This window comes from Electrophorus electricus, chromosome 2, assembly GCF_013358815.1.
Source record: "Electrophorus electricus isolate fEleEle1 chromosome 2, fEleEle1.pri, whole genome shotgun sequence".
Lineage (NCBI taxonomy): Eukaryota > Metazoa > Chordata > Actinopteri > Gymnotiformes > Gymnotidae > Electrophorus > Electrophorus electricus.
The window spans coordinates 13,878,757-13,899,833 of record NC_049536.1 but is presented as its reverse complement, the minus strand read 5'-3'; the positions used below and the strand labels follow the sequence as shown (position 1 = coordinate 13,899,833).

Sequence of the window (21,077 nt, the reverse complement as noted above, 5' to 3'; positions counted from 1 at the left end):
ACGAATTCATTTCAATATGCTGATTTAACAAGCATATAAGGTTTAACCAGCTCATGCGAAACGCTGAAATCAAAGAGATCCCAGCCAATGCTTACCTTTCCCAGGTACACCATGCCATACTCTCTCCCCTGAAGGGTTTTGACCTCCACGGTGAAGCAAACTTCTTTTCCAATCATCTTTTTGCGCAGAAACTCACGAGCCTGGAAAGCCCAGGGCTGTAGAAGACACCCCAACATGACACTTAGTCCTCAGCAGTAACAGGCATGAACCACTAGAGGGAGCCCCGTCACTCCCTGTTATTCATTAATCTCAAAAGCGCAAACCATAAGAAGAAAACATTTTTCCCCTCAAAGGGCCGGTGAGGCTGCAGGTTTTCACTGTAGTCTAAAAGAATCACAACTGATTGAGCTTTTGTTTAATTAATCAGTGGGACTCAGGTCTTCAAACGGTTGAGTAGTCGGAATGGTGCCGGACACGCGCTGGGCTGGAGAAGCAGCCTGCCGCCTCACCGGGCCTTTTACAGATAAGGCCGTCATCCTCTCGTTTACACTGTTCCTAATGAGCACTAAAAACACCCCCAGTGAAATCAGAAAACCGTGTTAAAATTATGCTTTCAAAGCAGTTAAACTAACAGTCACAGGCTGGGATTTATGAGCCTTTGCATAAACCCTAATAAAAACAGAAACAGAGCGAAGGTGCGCTGAAGGCCACCTCGTCGGGTGTGTCTTTGACGTCGGGCTGGCTCTGTGCGGCTCTGCGGGCGAGAGCGCCAGCGCGTACGTTGCTGAGGTTGATCTGCCGCTCTGGGGGAGGGCCACCTCTCGGCTGGCCTCGAACGATGATGGCACATCCAGACAGGACCTGAAGGAGACCCCAGAGAACATTTTCTTAACATAGTTTCTCATTAACTTCTCAAGGACAAACCTCTCAAAAAAAACAAAACAAAACCAAAAAACAAAAAAAAAAACAAATCAAGGTTTGTTGGATTCTCAATAACATCCTTGAACTCATTCCAGGTTCTCACACTTCCATAAAGTATTATTCCTGACCAAGCTTCAGGGAACAAGTCCACAGGTCACTCTCTAGAACTCCTTTTAATTGGAAATGCACTAAATACATACTTATGAGTTTGGTTGTAAAAGAAGAGCAGTGTCCAAGTCACCTTAATCTGCTTAGAAAAATACCCCAAACATCCATCGGTTCCCCTACCACACAACCCAGGCCACACCGTCAATAAAACATGAGAAGTGTATTCATCTACTCTTCAAATGAAGACAATTAAAAACCAACTAACCTAGTATTTCACTAAACACGTGGAAACTTGGTCATTAACAGTGTGTGTGTGTGTGGGGGGGGTGTAAAGTTTTCTGACATGATGGTGTGTGCGTAAAGTACCGTTAAAGCTACGTGTCAGTTTTTCGTTGTAGCCACAGATCTTGGGAGAGATCTGGAAAAGCCAACACATTGCACCGGCTACTGACTCCTGCTCGGAGCGCCTTTCACAAGTTTAGATATAAAAACAGAACCGTAACCCTACACTTTGCCGTTCGCTAGATAATTAGGAAATCATCTTGGTATTCGGCTCCTCAAATAAGTGCAAAAGAAAGAAGTAAAAATCTTTGCGCTTTAGCGACTTCCCGCTACGCACATGAGTAGACCACAAACAGAGCGAAATCCCTTTGGCTGGTTAGGCGCAAATTATTTAAGCAAACCGGGTCTAGTTACTGCTAAGCAGCAATTGCTCCACTCTCTTCAGCGACATAAGCCTCAACGATATGGAGCCCGGAGCATCCGGACGTGCCGCAACCCCGCTAGCTCCGCTTCTCCACGGTGCCACTTTTGTTATGAAACGTGTGAACCGTTTAACAACACTTCACAAAACCAGGGTGTGTGCAGGGGAGGGCTAGCAAGCGAGGGGGGGGACACCTCGTTTTTAAACGGTCACATCGTGGCGAAGCAAGCCTGGCCAACAGCTCTCCAAGTTACTCAAACTTCTTGCTCGATCGTGCGTGGCGTTTCACAAACCCGCCGACTTTACGGCCACCGATCGAGCTGAACGATTGTTCGGCCGGCCACACAGTTAAAGTGGTGGGGTCGCGAAATGATTCAACGTGCAAACCCCCCCATGCCCACATGAGCAGCGCTACCGCGGTAGCCGGCGGCTAGCCCGCTGGACCCCCCGCTCCGGGTCCGTATGGTCCGGGTGGTCCTACCATTTTCACGATTCCTCTCTGCAGCACCGGAACCGACGCCGAGGTGCCCTGAACCTGCGCAGATACCGAAGTCGCCATGTCCACTGGTTTACACGCTCCGTTAACGGGGGGGGAAAGCGGGGTTACCGAATGACTGTGCTGGGACCGTTCCGAGTAAAAGGCGAAAGGGGGGAAAAAAGGCTGAGCACCGCGAATCACGCTTGCTTATCCGGAAGCACACGGAACCATGCGAGGGATGTACACGTCAAAGTGTTACGCTTCCGGGGCCGGGCGCGCTCGGGCGCGCGGAATAGGGCAGCGTCGCGGCGACGTAACGACGGCGCAGCAGCCGCATCCGGGTCATCCGCCGGGGCGACACGTCAGCACAGAGCTTTTTAAAAAGTGGGAAATATAGTTGACACCGACAATAACTGAGTGATATGGAGTTTGAGTAATTTAACTTAGTTGTATGTATTAAAAAAAGACAATTAATAAAAAATCGAGACTGTCTAAATAGAGACAAGGTAAAGGACCTCTGATTGGACAGTCTTGAATTTTGATTTGAATTATGAATGATCTTTGAGTTCTGGTAGTGTTTCATGTGTGAGAAATTGTATTATACCTTTGAGATAAAACTTAATTCATAACAGTACTGCCATAAAACTGACCCAAAGTGAGTGACTATAAATTACGGTCATGGCTGATTTGCAAGAGGTGAAGATATCTTGATAAATGGATAATTTAGGATGAAAGTTAAGGCTGCCCAATCGGCTTGCCCCTACCTTAGTCCTGACTATAGTCATCGCTATAATGTAATCTATTTGGAACACCATCTTCAAGCATATTTAAGTAGCCTAACTTGGGAGGCGCGCGCGTGCGCGCACACACACACACACACACACACGTCTATCTAAGTCGAGTTCAGTCAAAACGGAAACACAAAATTAGCACTATCATTATGCATAGTGAAATACAATTTTTATATAGTTCATGCTCAAAGTTTTTGTTTAAAAATGTGGTAGATGTCTAGTTATTCCCAACTGCAGTGGATGTAAAAATGATATCATTTTAATAAGATAAATATATATAGGCATGTGCCAAAACTGCTCAAAATGAATCGGTCTCGTTTTAAACTTCTGCCTCATATTTGTTTTAGTTTTTAATCCATGCATCTTAAATTAAAAGAAAAAGAGCGATTATGATTTTACCATCTTACGCATAGACTGCGTAATGAAGACATGCTATTTCGGTTTGTAAACATCAAATAAATTGAATTGATTGGAAGCCAGATTGATGTCATTATGACTTTTTGCCACTAGATGACGCTGTTCTTCCATGAATAACAGATGTTGAGGAAAAGGGAATTGTCATGAATTGTCAAGAATTATTTGGCACCGTTACACCTTATCACGTTTCTAGAAATTTGGCAATGTATATGTGATCTATTAATGTAGTTTACTTTCTGTTACGACGAAACACCCTACATATGTGTCATGTTTATGCAGTCATGCATTTGGAGAATCATGCCATTGGAAAACATGGAACAACCTCAGCACAATTTCTTGTTATTGTATTTTTTCTTTTTGCTCCAAGCATCAAGTTCTCTACTGTTAATTGCTAGCCTGTGCAACAATGCTTCATGTATATGTCATTGTTCTTCAGAGTAAGGCAAGCCCGTTACCAAATCTCGCAGACCACTTAATATAAACTTGATCTCCATGCTAAGGACTTCCTGTCGGGTTATAAGGAATATATTTAATAATACGACTCTCTCAAAATGCCTGACCTGCCATGTGAGTCGTTATTGTTACTTATATATTTAATGAGCCTTGCCAAAGAAAAGCCGATTTGTTTGGGATACTAATTACCTGTCAAGCACACCTGTCCGGTTGACAGGGCGTATGTCATCCTCACGTCAAGACATGTAATGGCATTATAGTCACATAAGAACAGTGTCCAGGACTACCACGTTTACTTCCTTCAAAGAAGGTACTCGTTATCAAAAGCGTCATCCAAAGTTTAAAAAAAGAATGTTGCACAAACACGATACAGCTTTGTGCGCGTTTGGATAGCTTTCTGTGCACATTTACGCGAATAAAATGTAACAGTTTAATTGCGTTACCGACACCACAACGCTGAAAACCTAAAACCTTACAAGTTATATAACATCTCTGTTGTATCTGATTATGGAACAGATTGAGATCTATATTTGTGCAAGACTGGAATTTTATGCATTTCTTCCAATACTTCAGATTTGCGCACTGAAAAGATTTGACTTTTTTCTCTTCCAACTGAGGTTTTATGAGCTTTTATGCACTTAACCTCTGCGGTTAAAATCTGTAATAACGTACGCCACATTTTTCTGTAGGAACTAGTTAAAGTAATATAGCTATAAATGATTTATCTTTTCTTCTCGTTGGTAAGGAGATATTGGCGTTCATACCTAGCCACTCCCTAAATTATACAAAGAGTTCAGTCTTACAAATATTACAGTGCTGTAAGTAAAAGTTAATATGTAATTTCAGCCATATGGCATTTTAAATCCCAACCTTTATTTTCACAGTGTTCGATCTGTGTAGATATACCTAATGATGCCCAATTAGTCATTAAACAGGACCAAATACGAGGCTTGTGTGGATTCTCTCTCGCTAATATTTGCTCTCCAAATATTTCCTTTGAAACCTTTACAGCACATTTTATCTGCTGGCTAGACAAGAGACATCTGTGATGGTTTTACGCCTCTGTATTTTTATAAATAAAACCACAATTGTACCACATTTGCCTCTCTGGCTCTATTTGCTTATGCTAGAAAGAAAATGTAATAAAGGAGGCTAGGTGATGGATTTATGATTTATGAAATGCACTTTACCATATGGCAGTCGTCTTAGGACAGATTTTCGATGTTTGCTTAAAAAAAAAAGAAACCCAATTTGATTAGCACGAAACGTCGCTTGAATTCGTACTGCAGCCTACTGCTACTGAAGGATGCCCAAGTCACGTGACAGTTTGTCCGACACCGAATGTTCGAATAAATAAATAACATTTCAGTGCCGCCTCGGATAAACGTCCATAGCTGGAGTTAGATTGACAATATGTTTGTAGGTCTAGAAGTTTCACCTGATAGCTCCATTCTCTGAAATCCACTTGTAACCCGAAAGAATACTTTCCAGCGTCTAGAAGTAACTTGCATAAGAAAATATGCGTGAAAATAAAATATACGACTCTGAACCCTCAGCAGTTTGATAACTGTTACACAGCCTGTGCTTGTTTTTATTTCTGTGGGGAGTATAGGCTGCTATAACCTTTCTGTTCTCATCTGAGATGAGGCAAGTAGACCCATGTATGGCCACATTTTTACATGTACATTTTATGGCATTTAACTAACGCGTTTTAATCCAAAGCGATTTACATTGTGACTGAGTACATCTTGAGCAATTAAGGGTTAAGGGCCTTGATCAGGGCCAGCAGTGGCAACGGTGGGGCTTGAACCAGCAATCGTCTTAAAACAGTTCAAGCACCACTGAGCTACACTGCCGCATATACACTAATGCAAAAAAAAACAAAACAAAACCAAAAACTTCCAAATAACTACAACGAACGCTACTATATGTCCACCGTGTAATTTACTTGGTTAAACTAACGTTTCTTTGCTCATATATTTAGCCCTATTTTAAAAATTGCATAGAAATACAGTATTTTTCTCTGTGTCTTTTTTTTGGGGGGGGGGGGGGGGGGGGGGGGGGACTTTTTTAAATACAGCTCATATATATTAGAAAGGCCGGGCCTGAGGATGAGCCTTTCTATGGTGCTGCGTGCAGTATTGACTTTTCTCTCAGCCTGTGGGCTACGTCACTGTGATAAGGGCGCTCCGCTATATTTGAGGAGTGACCTGCGTGAGTGGGCATCCTCAGTCACGCGAAGAGCAAGGCGCGCGTTTCAGCACGCAACCCGACTGCGAGAAAAGTTCAATATTCCGCAAGTAAGTCACTGAAGGACATTCGTTTCTTAAACTCATAATTCGGAGTGTTTTTATGATCATACATTTTCAACACGCGTATCACATGTAAATGTAGTGTAAGCGTGTTCTGCTCGATTCAGGAAGCCGGGCCGTCGATGAGACGTTCTGAGATGAGCAACACAAATGTGAGTCTGACAAACGAAGGTTAGCATTTCGTTTATTATTCTGAATGTATCAATGTAGAAATTGGATGATTGTCTTTAAAAAGTTAGCAGAACCTTCTGACCAAATCAAGGCACTGCGTTAGTATTTTACAGCCTACTGGGTCTGAGATTGGTTTTATTCCACTTTTGCAGAAAGATTTGCACAGAAAGCTGTGCTCGCTGTATTGCGTTAACACTGTAACACTTGAATGTCACGTGTAACGTGATCGCTTCAGCGACTGAAGCAAAGCTACTGAAGGAAAGCAGAACGTATACGTATACATGCAGTCAAGGCGATAATGCATGCACTTATTACATTTTTTTTCCTGCAGAGCAATGCAACTTTAATCAGCTCGGCGGGAGATTTCAGAATGGCCGCCCTCTGCCCATCCATAAAAGGAAGCTGATGATCGAGCTGGCGTCGGAGGGCGCGCGTCCGTGTGAGATCTCCAGGATCCTGAAGGTACGGAGCGCGATCACCTCATTCGTGACCGCGCGTCCGTGCGTCCGTACGTAACGGCGAACGAACTACCACTTTGCAGGTGTCCAACGGCTGCGTCAGTAAGATCCTCCGCTGGTATAAACGCACGGGTCTTTTGGGGCCCAAAGCCACCGGGGGCAGCAGACCGCGACTGCTCACGCCGGACGTTATCACTACGATCGCGCAGTACAAGCGCGCCTGTCCCGCGCTCTTTGCCTGGGAGATCCGCGAGAAGCTCTCGGCGGCGCACGTTTGCAGAGCAGACAAAGTGCCTAGCGTGAGTAACAAACTTTCATAATACGACTCTTAAAACAGCCCGAGGGAATTTATAGTTGGAAATAACAGATCTTTTAACAAAGACAAACCCGCGATCACTTATTTAAGTGGCTTAATTGAAAACGAATCACGTGATGCCCGGGAAAGCAAACGCTGTCACCACAGGGACTTAATGGACTTGGTGTAACTATCTTGCAGGTGTCTTCTATTAACCGCCTTCTGAAGAAGCTTCAGTATTGTGAGGACATGGAAAGACATATGTATGAAGGTAATGTGCTTAGGACAGTTATCACAACACCGGGAAAGAAGGGTATATTCGTGCAGTCTATTCATGTCAATATATTCAATGTGTGTTTGTACTTGTAATTTTAGATTAGGATGACAATGATGTTGATCACAGTGATGCTCACAGCAGTGAATGAATGTCCCCCAGGGAGGCTTTGCACTAAAATGGATGAGGGAAGGCAGAGCTGGTGCACACTGGGTAAAAAGGATCAACAGGCAGGAGTCAGCGACCCACAAAGAACCCAGCAGCCCTGCAGGACACATGTCAGTCCAGAACAGACTGCGATGCTAGAAAAAGGTGCTCCCCTTTCACCACAGAGCTCACATTCCTTCACATACAGGATCTGCCAGCTGCGCCTCCGAATGTCACTTCTTAAAGACGTTATCCTGTTCTGAATCCTTTCTTTGTTCAGAGTTTCTCTGCAGACATCATTCCAGCATGTCCGCAAGAGAAACGCTGCCAGCAGCCACGCATCTGTCACAGGACCTCATAAAGGTAAGTGACCGCGATAACTGCAGCTTCCAGACACATAATGCTCCTATAATGCTATAATTCTATAGTGCTCCATAAAAGAACCGTCCCAAATCCTCAGGTTCAGCAATACGACCGTTCTTAACAGATGAGCAGTCTGATTAGTGTTGTTTAAAAAGAAAACAAAACACCAATCATGCTTTGTCCCATTCTGCAATTAAAGAGTTGCATTTACTTCTGGATGCAAACTATATGAACACAAAAGACCTCATGAGTTGTATAGATTTAGACTTTGGATTCCGCGATTCCGCGTTTGCACTGGAAACGCCGTGGCCGAGCGTCTGCGGCCCTGAGCTCCGTATCTGCTCGTGATTCCAAAGGTGCGGTTCCTGAACAGACGGGCCAAAGCGGGGCAGGACAGAGCAGGGGGCAGCGACTGGCAGTCTAACGGTAGGCCCGCGCCACGATCCAGCTGTGCTACACTCACTGTCCTGCATAAGGAGCGGCACCCAAGGTTCCCCCCACCCCCCGCCGTACACGAAAGGAGCGAGATTAAACGCTTCAGCGTCGAGCTGAAGGCCTGTTTGGAGACCGAAGGCCGATTTTATTATTTTTTTTATTTATTTAAAAAAAAAATTATTTTAGTTTTTTTATTACTTTTTTTTAAATGCACCTTTCAGTAAGCACCTTTTAAAATGTCGTTGCCTGCTATCGGCAGTTACATGTTTATGTACTTACTAGCTCAGACTTATTGCGAACACTAACGTGATGCCATTAAAAGATGGGAGGTTGAGAACAAGGAGTAAACCACTTGGGCTTTCCCGCAGGTTTGGCAGAGGCTCGCTCTCTGGGAAGCGAATCCGCTTCCTTCTCCCTGTCAGCAGATTGGCTTTCCGAGGGAGCAGTCCTGCCAGGGACTAGCCGCCTGGACAGCAGAACCTCCTCGGCAGCTCATACCGGATTGTTTCCAGTGGCCCAGAACACTGGAACCGCCACTGGCTCACTGACTCACTGCAGCTCAACGATGAGAGCGAGTTTCCTGCCAGGCCAGAGCGTGGGCGAGGCCGGTACGCCCGGCTCTGGTCACGGAGGAGAAGAAACCGCGTACGGATCGGCTCATGTCACAGAATGGGAGGCTCTGCCTTCGTTCCTTGGGCAGCGCGCTGGACTGCGAGGATTACAGGAGGACAACCGACGGCAGTGTGATGATTGTACAGAGCTTAGGTGGAGGATTTCCAGCTAGAAAAGCTGCAAGTTGTCTTTCATAACAGCAGGGGGCAGCAAAGAAAAAAATAGGCACATTTCAGACTGAAGTTTGTGTCGCCTTTGTTCAGTTTTGCAAATATCTCGGGGCATGATTGGCTAAATTGAATCTTTCAGAAGGACTATATGAATAAATTGGAAAATTTGGAGAAATGGACAAAATAATGTGTTGAGAAGGATCAAAATTAGGACAGCATTTTTCAAATTGAGGAAAAAAATGTGTGAGGAACAAAACCTCATTTCTTCAGGAATGAGCTCCTGGCGTTTCGAACACAAATCCTGGTTTGATATTTGACTGTCCTGTTCAGAGGTGTGTGCCAACATTTTGTAGTGGAGCCAATATGATCGGTCATGGACAGAACTTTCAACCAATCTTCTCCAGATATGGACTGCGAGATGCTTGGAAATTAAAGTAGATCAACTCCAAACGCAGTTCTAGAGTCACAGTTGATTTCATCTTGTGATATGTTGAGAGCATCATTGTGCAGTGACACTCTTATTCATGTGGCTAGATGAAAGTTTCATTTCTACTTATATAAACAGGATAAAACATGATTTAGAGCATTTTTAGCCAAATTAAATTTTATACCTAAATGCCGTAAATGTAATGTAAGATTTAGCTACAGAATGACCTAAACTCTTCCCCAGTATGCAATATACCATCATATGTTTAAACCATTTGAAGATTACCAACAACTAATTAAAGGTACCACTGTAATGTGAAAAACAAATCAAGTTGTCAAAAAGACTGCAGGAAACGTATTTCATTTTTTCTCCTATATTTGGATGGATTTTTTGAGTAAGGCAGTTTCTCACTAGGAATGTTTGCTAAATGTGTGACAGCATTCTAAGAATGACTGACTCTCCTCGCAATACAGCAGCTTTAGTTCCTTTTATTTACTGCACAGCCTGGAGTCTACATTACTTTACCCCTCTGTGTTTTTACACTACGGTAATACATCTCTCTCTCCCTCTCTCTCTCTCTCTCTCTCTCTCTCTCTCTCCATCTCTCTCCACTCACTCATGCAGCTTTGTGAAGATTCTTCTGGTAAGAAATCTCTTCTGTAGTCTTTGGCTACGGCTCACATACTTCTGCACTGCGATCGAACAAGATCAACATGTGGACATGAACCAGTGTGCTGAGAACTGGGTCAAGAGGGCACAGCTGCTTTGATTGCATTAACCTCTAGAGGAGTCAGTCCCACAAGCTAGGCCCTAGTATAAATCCCATTAATCAAAAGTGGGAAAGGCACAGTCTGCAAGATGTTACAGTTCCTCTTCAGTTCCTTAGTCTGCTTAAATTAGCAGTAACAACAATAATAATAATAACCGGCAGTTCAAAGAGCTCCGGCTTCACCGGTTTTGGGTTCCTTCGGTGATGGTCAAATATAGAATAAAAATATCTCTGTGGCACTTCCACCATCCAGAGTAGCTTCCTCTGCTGCTAAATTGATGTCTAGCAGAATGCAGTATGAGGTAAAGGCTGAATCACAATACTTTTGCACAGAGAAGAGACCGGGCCTTCAAACACGGACGCAGCAACGAATCAGTAATGGCTGCTTGGTTCGAATCGATCTGTTAGGAATCAAGGTGCCGGGTGCTTTTGTTCGTTTGAAGTCATTCTGCGTAAACAAACTTAGATTTCCAGGTAACTCTTTGATTTAGTGAGCACTGACCTGAGACCTAAGGGCCTAAGAGAAAACGAGACACTGAATGCACAACTGGGTCTGTGGGATACCATCCTCATTTCATCTTCAGTACCATGTTTATTCTAACTACACGCGTCTTTTCTTTATTTTTCACAACTACGCAGCGGAATTCCAGAGTGTTAACTTTAAGAGGACACTCACAGTACGCACGTTAACCCGGATCGTTCAGCTGGTTTAACACTGTTGAGGTCAGAAGCGAAGCATGCCCCGGGCCCTGAGCGGAGTGTCGTGGGCTCTGGAGTGCAGGAGCCTTTTCCTCTCCTGGTCTGTTTCCACTCATCAGTCTTACTTATCCGTCGGCAACAGGTCAATGAGCAACCTGATGTGGAACGCACGTAACCGAGAAAGAGAGAGAGAGAGAGAGAGAGAGAGCACACTACTGGAATATAAATGTCATTAGCCCAGAGTGTGTGGAAACGCGGGGCCAGGAAAGCCCTTGTATTGTTCAGCTGAGCCGAAACTCCGCAGGTGCAAAACAAGGTTTTTCTATTCAGAATTTATAAGATAATTATGGAGTCACTTGGCATTTTTTAAACACGGTTTAAAGTGTTTAAATATGTAATTACAAAACATGGTTATGTACTGTATTGTGCAAAAGTCAGACACCACCCTGAGTGAGAGAGATTTTATTTTTTTATTCTTAGCAATTTACTACTGCTAAGAATAAAACATTTCCCATGTGGGTAATGATGTATTACAATTACATGTTCAATCACATTGCAACATGAAATCAACACTGAACATATATCTACTGTTGAAATGTTGGACAATAGACAAAAAAAAACCCAAAACAAATTAAAATATTTAAAAAATCTATTATTGGTGAGTTTAATTTAATACAAAATTCAACATTACAGATTATTCTAGAATACTGTTTAACAAAGGTTCCAATTATTTACAAAAAAAAAAGAATGAAAAAAATTTGGCAAACTCCTGGCCACTGTAGTTGCAGATTTTAAAATCAATTTAAAAACATAACTTGCTGTAGTGAGACATAACAGTCTAGAATAGCAGCTCGTTCAAGGAATGGCACCACTTAGAAAGAGAAAAAATAGGAACAAATCAGAACGCAGTGTTTGGAATGCACAGTTTATACGAAAGATTATTTACAGAATGAAACATTTGCAATCCTTTATCTCATAAAATGGTCAGGAACATTACAAAAATATTCTCAGTTAAACAAAATGGTTACTTTCCTTAACTGTTTGGCTTGTTTAGCGTCCCATTGTGCATCAGTGTTTTTTTGCAGTGGAGGTCAGTAAATGAAGCTCTGTTAGCTTGTGTACTAACATGACGCTCTGTTGAGAATGAGGCATTTGTGTTTTATAGACATGCAGGGAGCTATATGTCACTTGGAAAACACTGTTATAGTATATAAACAAATGATGTGCTTATGAATCATATATTATCCCTTTGTTCCTTTTATAAAGGCCACGTCTTTAAAGCACATGCCAGAATTAACATTAGGTTTTTCAGAACAATATCGCTGGAACAATTGTACTCCATCATGAAGATTTCATTATAAATAAATACCATACAATTTAGACAAAACACAGTTTGGGAAGGGAAGAGACCTTCACATAATAAGAAGCCAGATCTATGAGACCTATAGAGTACCAGCAGTATACTCATACGAGCAAAAACGTACTAAAAGCAAACTTAGTAAATCCACAGCCCCAACAGGGGCCACAGTGTGCTCCATACTGGAGTAAGACAAGCTCTTTAACTTCCTCCTTAACACGTACCACATGTACAGCAGGATCAGGCATCTTTTTTTTTTTTTTAATGCCGCAAAATCAAAACGTGAAGCAAAACACAGAAGTAGTGGTAGCGTCATTCGACCCTCGAAACGCTAAGGGCCGGCCGCACCGGAGTGGCGCGCAGGCGGCATAGAGCCGTTCGCCGTCAGGTAGGTTTTGCCTCCGCACCTCGCCGTGACCTGCCAGAGACCGAGGGGAGCATTCCTGGTCCCTCAGAGGAATTCCCAAACCCCAGTCCCGTCTCCGGATCCTTTTTTGACTTTTGAATCACTGCATTCAAGTATCCCCAGGAGAACGAAGGAGAGCGAGTCGGCAAATGCGTCACCTCGGCTCCGACCGCTTCTGGCCAACCTGCCGCAGTCTTTTATCGGCAGAGTGTTTTCCTTCCGTTCCTTCTGGTTGTTGTCCTCTGCTCCGTTCTGCTCACTCTTTTCCCCGGAATTGTGGGCGTTCGCTCATTAGGCAGAGAATAAAAGTACGATAAAAACATTTTCTAAAGAAATTGATTTTGTTGTTGTTGTGTGTTGATATTAAAAAGGTCTTGAAGGAGAAAACCCCCTGTACTAAGTGAACCCACGTTAATGGAAACCTTAACGAGAGCCCTCCCCGCAGTCCCTTGAAGCGACAATGTTTAGTTTCTCCACAACCTCTCTCATTGATGGAGCATCCGTTTTAAGTTACCCATTTTCAACACTTCTCTGGTTGAAATATTAGTTCCTTGAGCTCGAGCTCCAGAATCAGTCATGTGGCCCACCACTGACATGCTGAAGGATCGTAACGTATGCCATATGACATATGTAACACATGTGCCGTGCACTGCATGCTGTACGTCGCAGTGAGTCAACATCTGCAGTGGGTTGGGAACGGGGAGGGACGCGCTAGTAATTTGTCTCCATGTCAGAGTAGTGTTTGAAGACCTTGTGAATCCACTCGGTGTAGAACGCCACATTGACAAAGATAGCAGGGCGGCGGGCGAGGGCACAGCCCCTGCCGTGGATGCTCACGGCCGACGATCACCTTGCATCTCCCTCTCCTTGACACACCAGCTGGGCCACCGTAGTCTTTCTGCTGGAAGGGTTTGGGGTTGGGGGGGGGGGGTTGTTGGAGGGTGAGCACCACGGAGGCAGAGTTGAGGAGTGGGACACACACACAAACACACACACACACAGACGCTCTCACCTCGCACACGCCGCGGTCCTTCTCTCCGCCGGCGCACACTCTGCTCTCCCTGATGGCCACGCCGCCGCTGTGGACCCGCGAGCACCTCTCGCTGCTGACCACGGGAAGCCGCACCATTTTCAGGCTGCCCTCATGTCCCGTGCCTGCGGGAGTCGGCGGGACGCAGAGCGTTAGTTTCGACGCTAATTCAGACAGACTGAAACCTGAAGCTTTGAATCGAGCGGATTTCCTGTACGGAGACTTAAAAATGCTTTATTATACTAAAACAACCTAAAAAACATTCAATTTTTCTAGTCTTACTAATTGTAAACATTGTGCAACACCAAAATTATGCTCTTTGTTTCACTTGTCTTGGCACATTAGCCACTAGTTTTCCTTATAAAGTGTCTAAACTGAGAGGAAAATGCTTAACATAAAACTTTGTGATTTGTCTTTACTGTAGATGATGTAGCTGTGCTTAAGGTGTGCGAGAACGGCAGTATTCTTCTTCCTAATCCGTTTTATAGTGCCTCAGAGAGCACAGACCCCTGGACGCGTCTGAACACAGTGCGAGCACATCTATTACGTTAAGTAGTATGCTGGGAGAGAGGCCAGGCCAAGACGCACAGCACAGAGGGCCAGGGGAGAAGGGGGTCCCCACCGTACCTTTGGTCTCCCCCCAGCCATACATGAGGCAGTAGGAGCCTTCGGCTACCTCGCATCCAGCCACAGGCAGCTGTACCGTCCGCACGTGCTCTGAGAGGGGAGCGGGCCTGCACACACGGCCAGGGAGCAAGACAGTGAGCGGGCGAGGAAGGACGAGGAAGGGCGAGGAAGGGCGAGGAAGGGCGAGGCGGGCGGTTGGGTGGGCGGGGGAGCGCCTCTTACCGTGCCAGCCGGAGCAGGGCCAGGCTGGAGCCCTCGGGCCCGCACACCAGGTGGGCAATGCGCAGGCCCTGGGAGTTTGCCGGGTCGCTGAGGTGGAGGAGGCCCACGTGCACGCTGAACTCCCGCAGGTCAGGGACGCTGAGGGGCACAGACACACACACACACGCGCGCGCACTCTGAAGCCATGCGGCAGGAGAAGACATGCTCCCCCAGAAGCAAGAGCAACGTGTCCATGTTTCATGTACAGGAAATGATATCTCAGTGCATCAGATGGCCCCACTGGTAAAGCAATCGTCTTTTCCCTGTGTCGGAGCGCCTAGCCATGCGGATGGGCCTGCCACTGCCTGAGATCCGTGAGATAGCAAAGCCCAGGAGGGAGCAGGTCTGGATTATGTAGCGAGCTGATTTAAAACACAGACGGCCGCTCTCTCTCTCTCTCTATCTCTCTCTCTCTCTCTCTCTCTCTCTCTCCCTCCCTCCCTCTCTCCCGCCCTTTCCTCCACTCCTCTGCCTCTCGCAAGCGGCCAGGGGTCATCAGGGTTTTTCGGGGTTTTGAAGAGCACCGCGGCAGATCCCCCAGCAGCGCGCAGCAGGACAGGAGGCGTGCCAAGCGCAGAGGCCGAGCGGCCCCACAAGCCAGCGCGTCAGCCTGTCAGTGCCTGCTCGGAAACAGGAAACGCTGCGTCCCTGCCTCGCAAAAAGGAAGATGGCCAAGGACAGAAAGGCGTGCAGGGGAGCGGGAGCCACGAGAGAGGGGAACAGAGAGAGAGAGAGAGAAGGAGAGGCAGAGGGAGAGAGAGAGAGAGAGAGAGAGAGAACCTTTCGCAGCAATTTCAACTTTCAACACCGTACAGACAAATTCACCGTAAAGACAACTTCACCTACGCTGGTAGGTGAGTGAGAAAGCCAGTCGGGAAAAAAAACAGAGCGGGAGGAAACGTGTCCGCACGGGAGGGAGGGATGCGCACGGGCCATGCGCCGAGCAGAGGAGTGCAAGCGCGCAAGGTTAGGATGAGGTCGTTACCACGAGGGGAAGCACTCCTGGTCAGTGAGAACCCACTCCTCTCGGATAAGAGAGCCGCCACACCAGTGCCTGCTCCTGTCCACACACACACCAGGCCGCAAAGACACCACACAGGTCACACTTAGGGTCAAAAATGAACAGACATACACTGAAAGGCAACACTCAGACCAAATTCAACGCATCCAGTCGTGAGTACGGCAACCTAATGATCACAGGGCTTTAAACTGCCAAGACAGTGTTTATATCTACGGTGAGATAGTTATCTTTTCAGTGGGCCCATGGAATTACATCTTCATGCATAATCTGTTTTAAATATGCACGGGTGTCACGACTGTTTGCAGTTTTGCTTACATTGTTGTGATATGTTTAAAGTGTTTTCAGCACGTGGGAAATCAGAATAGAGAGATGTTTGAAAGGGAGCCCTGTTTATTTCACATAAAGCGCCCCCGAGCTTACCGAAGTGAAATGTAGCTGCCCCCAAGCCCCCTCCTACCCCAGCCCACCCCACCTAGATATGCCCCTCGTGGTGTAAGACAACAGGTTCTGTTACCCCTTCTGGATGCTAACCACCAGCTCCCATCTTCAGCTCGCTGCACCCAGGTCCCACCCACAATCCGCGTGGTCTTGTGCACAAAGCAGGACGCTTGGGCTGGCCTGCTGGCAGGAAGCACACGGAGAGAGAGAGAGAGAGAGAGAGAGAGAGAGAGAGAGAGCAGAGAGGAGAGAGAGAGAGAGAGAGAGAGCACGCATTCAGAAGAGCACTACTGGAATATAAATGTCATTAGCCCAGAGTGTTTGGAAACACGGGACCAGGAAAGCCCTTGTATTGTTCAGCTGAGCCGAAACACAAGGTTTTTCTATTCAGAATTTATAAGATAATTATGGAGTCACTTGGCATTTTTTTAAAAAACACAGTTTTAAAGTGGGTTTTTTTCAATATCCCAGTTCCAACCAAATATGTAATTACAAAACACAGTTATGTATTGTACTGTACAAAAGTCAGACACCACCCTTTCAATTAATTATTTTGCAGTCAAAATGGCCATTAAGTGCAAGTTATTTCTTTTTAATTGTTAGGAAAAAATCAGGAAATGTATTTAACAAAAAATGCACAAAGCCTTCAATAAGTATAATAGCAAATGTTATAAATTACATTCCACTCTTTTTTTTATAATATGATAAAGTCTTTATTGCCAGATTTCACTGAAACTTATTTTGCATTCCACAACAGCGCATTGCATAAATTTGCACACACCACAGAACAGCTAAGCACACTCACTGGACTACTCAAAACTTTAGCATCTTTCATATTCCCAATTGTAACCTATAACATCTTTGATAATAATTCTGTATATAAGCATGCTTAACTAACCTACTTCTTTCTTACGCAGCATAATTAATTGATGGTATAAAAGAGTTTCTTACATTTATTTTGTCTATCTTTGATATTCTAAGTCATCTATTTAAAGGAAAAACTCTGAATTCTCTATGTGATAGATAAAATTCCACTCGATAGTCTTTCCGTGCGCTTCCTGTCTGCAGTTATAAATCCAATCTTGGAACCGGTAAGCAATAGTCTAAACATTCTGCACCTTAAGTTCACTGAGACAACTATGCCATGCTGTAGCACAGTATTTTATAATGATTGTACAACTCTCTGTATTATAGAAGTGCAAAACAGTAATAAAATCTGGTTATTAGCCTGAACTGATCACAACTTATGAAGAAAGTTCATATGTTGCAGAACCATACTGTAAATCTAGCCAAGGTCAATGTTCCACGATGGTGTTTAATCTACACTGAAATATGGGTATGACATATTCCACTTAAATTGCACATTGTGAACTGTTTGTGGATATGGGCCTGGGGAGAGTACAAAAATAACTTCTTCTGTCTTCTTTGTATTAAATGTAAATGCAATTTGGTCACACGAGTCTGCAAACCTAATAACTCAGTGAACTGAATTCACATCATCCGTATCAGTCAGCAATGTTGAAAAAGAGAGTCCTCAGAATATGTCAAACTAAATGATTTGATTCCTGATATTTACAGGCAAACAAGCGTGAACTGACACATCCTTGTGAACCGTAAGATTTGCGATGATCATTAGAGATGTTTTGTTTATTTCGACCTGCTGAGCTCTGACAGTGATAAAAGCATCGTGCCAGAGTATCGGATGTTAAATGAGCACTCTGATGAGCTGAAGCCCTCTGTTAGTAAAAGATCAGACTGAACGTTATGAAATACTGATGGAAAATGCAGAAGGAAAGCTCTGGTATGTGTGCGGAGCCTGTCTCCACGTATTAAGACAAAACGGACCAGTGTGACCTGACTCTTCAGTGCTACGCAGTGATGTAACTAATGGGAGGCAGGGGGAATAATCGTGCCGGTTCCTGTGGGGCAGGGGGCCCGTGGCGAGCGGGGCCCGCTCACTGCGGGCCGCGCGCAATTTTAGTTGGGTCCTTTCCATCGGCACTTATACAACGCATCTATAATTTACAAACGGATCGTTTATCTTAACAATACCCCTCACCGGCAGACCTCAACACACCCTGCCATTCTTTTATGGCCGTCTTATTTATGCGTCTCATCTATGGTAGTGAAATGGACAAATGGTTCTTAAACTGATCTCTTAAACATGATCTAGTCATTATTTACAACTCTAAAATTCTACAACTTAAAATTCTTCTTGGGCCGTAGGGTGTAATATGATGCATATTTATTGTGATCCAAATAGTGTGGTGTAAATGTTTAGATTAACGCTGGAGATGTCTTTGACTTTTTTTGTATTCTGTGTTGTGCTGGTGGTATCTGCAAAGATGCCAAGTACATGCGAAAGCTGAAGTGGAACTAAAAAGCAAAAAAGGCATGCAGTTGGCTGAATTACACAACTGAACACATATTTCAGAGCACAGGAGGGACTTCATGGTTTGGCTGCTCTGTCCACTGCAAACGACAGAGACAGGAATTTGGACTTGAAGTGTAGATGATTGTAGATGATTGCAGATGATTTTGCTGACTGCAAGGCACATTGCACGAACTTCCCCTCAGTGAGTGATGTCTTTAGAGCATTCGCACACACACACACCCATTTTATATATATTTCCCATCTGCTAATCACCCCAGGCATACTCACAGACTGCAGTAAAGTGGATTTGTTTTGAATAACCCTGAAATTCACTTTGGAAGCACCCTGCTTGCACGGCTGATGAAGGGACCTCTGTCCGAAACGTCCTGTTTCCCTGGAAGCTCTGTGCACCATTTGTGTGTGCAAGCTGGTACAGATAAAGCTTACTGTCTACTGTCCTGATAGGCTGCCTCTCACGAGGGGAGGGGCATGCAGGACACGCAGGCCTGGGGGTCCTCGAGCCGAGGGGGTCCCCCCAGCAGGGGATGGTAAAAGAGCCACCAGTCTGCCTCTCGCAGTGGGGCCCCCGAATGTTTCGTTACACCACCTCTTTACAGAAACATGTCGTAATGTGCCCTATTAATACAAGGTGCGGTGGAAAATCTCTCTCCCGTCCGTTCACGCAGACAGGCGTCTGCGCACGCCTTAGCTGCCTTGCAAATCCATTTCTCTTGAGCGTCTAGAATGGCTAAAGGAGATCATTCCAGGGGATTGGACGTAAAATAAACCGCTTCCATAAGGAAGGTGGAAATTAAAGTGAAAGTCAGAGTGTCAGACAGCAGGAGGAAGGCTGGTCTGACTTTCGTAGAGTGCCGCCTGCTCCGAACCAGAGGGCCAGTGCAAACATTCAGGCGGATGAACCGGAACTATCAGCTCCTCAGACAAATCACAATGAAATTTCCAATAAAGCATATTTTGGGATGTTTTTCCAAACCTGCACTGGTTTAATGAAAAAAACATCAGGAATAAACTAGTTTATTTGAGGGCCAACATGTGCTGCGAAAGATTTTAATGATATAATAAGCAAAATGACAGATAGGGATGCATAAAGAATGAGATTCATGATCTACTTACTATTTACATGGGTAGTGTTTGATGTTTTACCTGCAATAACAAGACAGAGATGTTAGCAGACTATGGATCTTGTCACAGATACACAGTTTTACATACAGCATATACTATATTAAGCATTAAAAATCAGTATACAGAATTACACTCTTAGAAGTCATTATTCAAGACAGTTATCGCAAATTCCCCAGTGCTAGCCAGTGGTAGACCTCCCACTCTACTCAGGGTAAACAGAACCCGGGAGTCCCATCTGCTAGTCGCCCCAGGCTTGCTCACAGCCTGCAGTAAAGTGGATTTGTTTTGAGTAATCCTGAGCTTCAGGGAGGACATGGTTCCCATTAGGAAGACGGACGCCCAGGCAAGGGAGACACCCTCCCACCCCTTCGCCTACGGGCGCCCCACGCCCCTGGGCCCCTCACCAACCTGCCCAAGCACCCCCCCCCACACACACACACACACACAACCCGGACCAGAGCCTGGGCATGCTGGGCCGAGCGACACACCCCAGCCTGCACCCTTGCCGGGAGAATTAGGCACAGGTGGGGCGGATTTGAATTCGAAACAGTGCAAAGAGGCCCGTCCGCTCGAGGAGGAGCGCCGCCTCCGGACCGGGTTCACGGGGACAGACAGACTCGAAAGCAGCTGGAAGGAGATGCCGTGGTAACTGCTCGAGAGGAGAGGAGAGGAGAGGAGAGGAGAGGAGAGGAGACTCACAATGCTCCAAATCGCAGTAATCCCAGGGAATGGAGGAGTTGGAGGTGAAGCACCATGGGCCGTGCTTATCTCTGTCTGGATTCCTGCACAAGTTCAGCCGCAGTCTGGTGCTCGCCTCCTCAGAGTGTGTGTCCCTGTCACACACATATAAACACACAGACACGCGCGCGCGCGCACACACACACACACACACACGCATGCACACACGCACACACAAGCAAAAAATTGATTTCCACTGTCCATAAAGTAAGTGAGGAGAGACCTGGGTAGGAAACTTCTTGGTTATTATAAAGTCCATAATCCACAGCCCTAGATAGTGGTGATCTCGCTCTCACTCTCTCTCTCTCTCTCTCTCTCTCTCTCTCTCTCTCTCTCTCTCTCTTCTCGTCTCTCTCTCTCTCTCGTCCTCTGTCTACCTCTGTCTTGTTTTAAACTCCACTATGGAAGTAGTTGGCACTTTGAACTCCATTCCTCTAGTTCAACGTTGCTTCCTGAGCACTCTAGGCAGCGCTAACTCACTGCGCTGATAAACCTAAATGGCCGATGGCGGATCCACAGGCTGCATGTAAGATAACGTGTCAGAGGAAGGGATGGGTAGAGAGGACAGGGCAATTCCTCCTTATTCAAACAGCGGCTGAGCTTTTTCAGAGTCGACCTTTTGACCCCCGGCCAAGGCACACTCTGGCTGCCCGCCACGCGAGGAAGCTGATCGGCTTTG

General features: G+C 45.4%; 3 protein-coding genes across 4 annotated transcripts in view; 1 reads left to right on the top strand and 2 right to left on the bottom strand.

The window, feature by feature from the left end:
- The window catches only part of snd1 (staphylococcal nuclease and tudor domain containing 1), a 101,919-nt gene extending 99,456 nt beyond the window's left edge, over nt 1-2,463 (bottom strand). The window contains exons 1-3 of the mRNA XM_035523887.1: nt 2,214-2,463; nt 712-861; nt 95-215 (exon numbers count right to left, since the gene is read on the bottom strand). Of these exons, the coding sequence (XP_035379780.1) occupies nt 95-215; nt 712-861; nt 2,214-2,291 (349 nt within the window). The 5' untranslated portion in view covers nt 2,292-2,463. The remainder of the gene's footprint in view (nt 1-94; nt 216-711; nt 862-2,213) is intronic.
- A 3,632-nt stretch (nt 2,464-6,095) lies between these two features.
- pax4 (paired box 4) lies at nt 6,096-9,928 on the top strand. 2 transcript variants are annotated; one of them, XM_027027401.2, is made up of 9 exons: nt 6,096-6,171; nt 6,291-6,354; nt 6,686-6,816; nt 6,896-7,111; nt 7,309-7,378; nt 7,544-7,693; nt 7,809-7,891; nt 8,248-8,317; nt 8,695-9,928. In XM_027027401.2, exons 2-9 carry the CDS (start codon nt 6,306-6,308, stop codon nt 9,108-9,110), a joined length of 1,185 nt encoding a protein of 394 aa, XP_026883202.2. In that variant the 5' UTR covers nt 6,096-6,171; nt 6,291-6,305; the 3' UTR covers nt 9,111-9,928. The 2 variants fall into 2 exon arrangements, with proteins under 2 accessions (XP_026883202.2, XP_026883203.2); XM_027027402.2 differs by having other exon boundaries at nt 6,132-6,171; nt 6,291-6,335.
- Nucleotides 9,929-11,465: 1,537 nt separating this feature from the next.
- hgfa (hepatocyte growth factor a) overlaps nt 11,466-21,077 on the bottom strand; it is a 23,764-nt gene continuing 14,152 nt past the window's right edge. Inside the window, 9 exon segments of the mRNA XM_035534805.1 lie at nt 11,466-13,603; nt 13,605-13,664; nt 13,779-13,921; nt 14,424-14,530; nt 14,646-14,783; nt 15,670-15,744; nt 16,220-16,238; nt 16,241-16,323; nt 20,356-20,493. Of these exon segments, the coding sequence (XP_035390698.1) occupies nt 13,478-13,603; nt 13,605-13,664; nt 13,779-13,921; nt 14,424-14,530; nt 14,646-14,783; nt 15,670-15,744; nt 16,220-16,238; nt 16,241-16,323; nt 20,356-20,493 (889 nt within the window). The 3' untranslated portion in view covers nt 11,466-13,477.

Coding starts and splice junctions, on each gene's coding strand:
- pax4 (XM_027027401.2), top strand. CDS start 6,306: ATGAGACGTTCTGAGATGAGCAACACAAATGTGAGTCTGACAAACGAA. Junction 7,892..8,247: donor TGTCACAGGACCTCATAAAG/GTAAGTGACCGC, acceptor GTGATTCCAAAG/GTGCGGTTCCTGAACAGACG. Junction 8,318..8,694: donor CAGCGACTGGCAGTCTAACG/GTAGGCCCGCGC, acceptor GCTTTCCCGCAG/GTTTGGCAGAGGCTCGCTCT.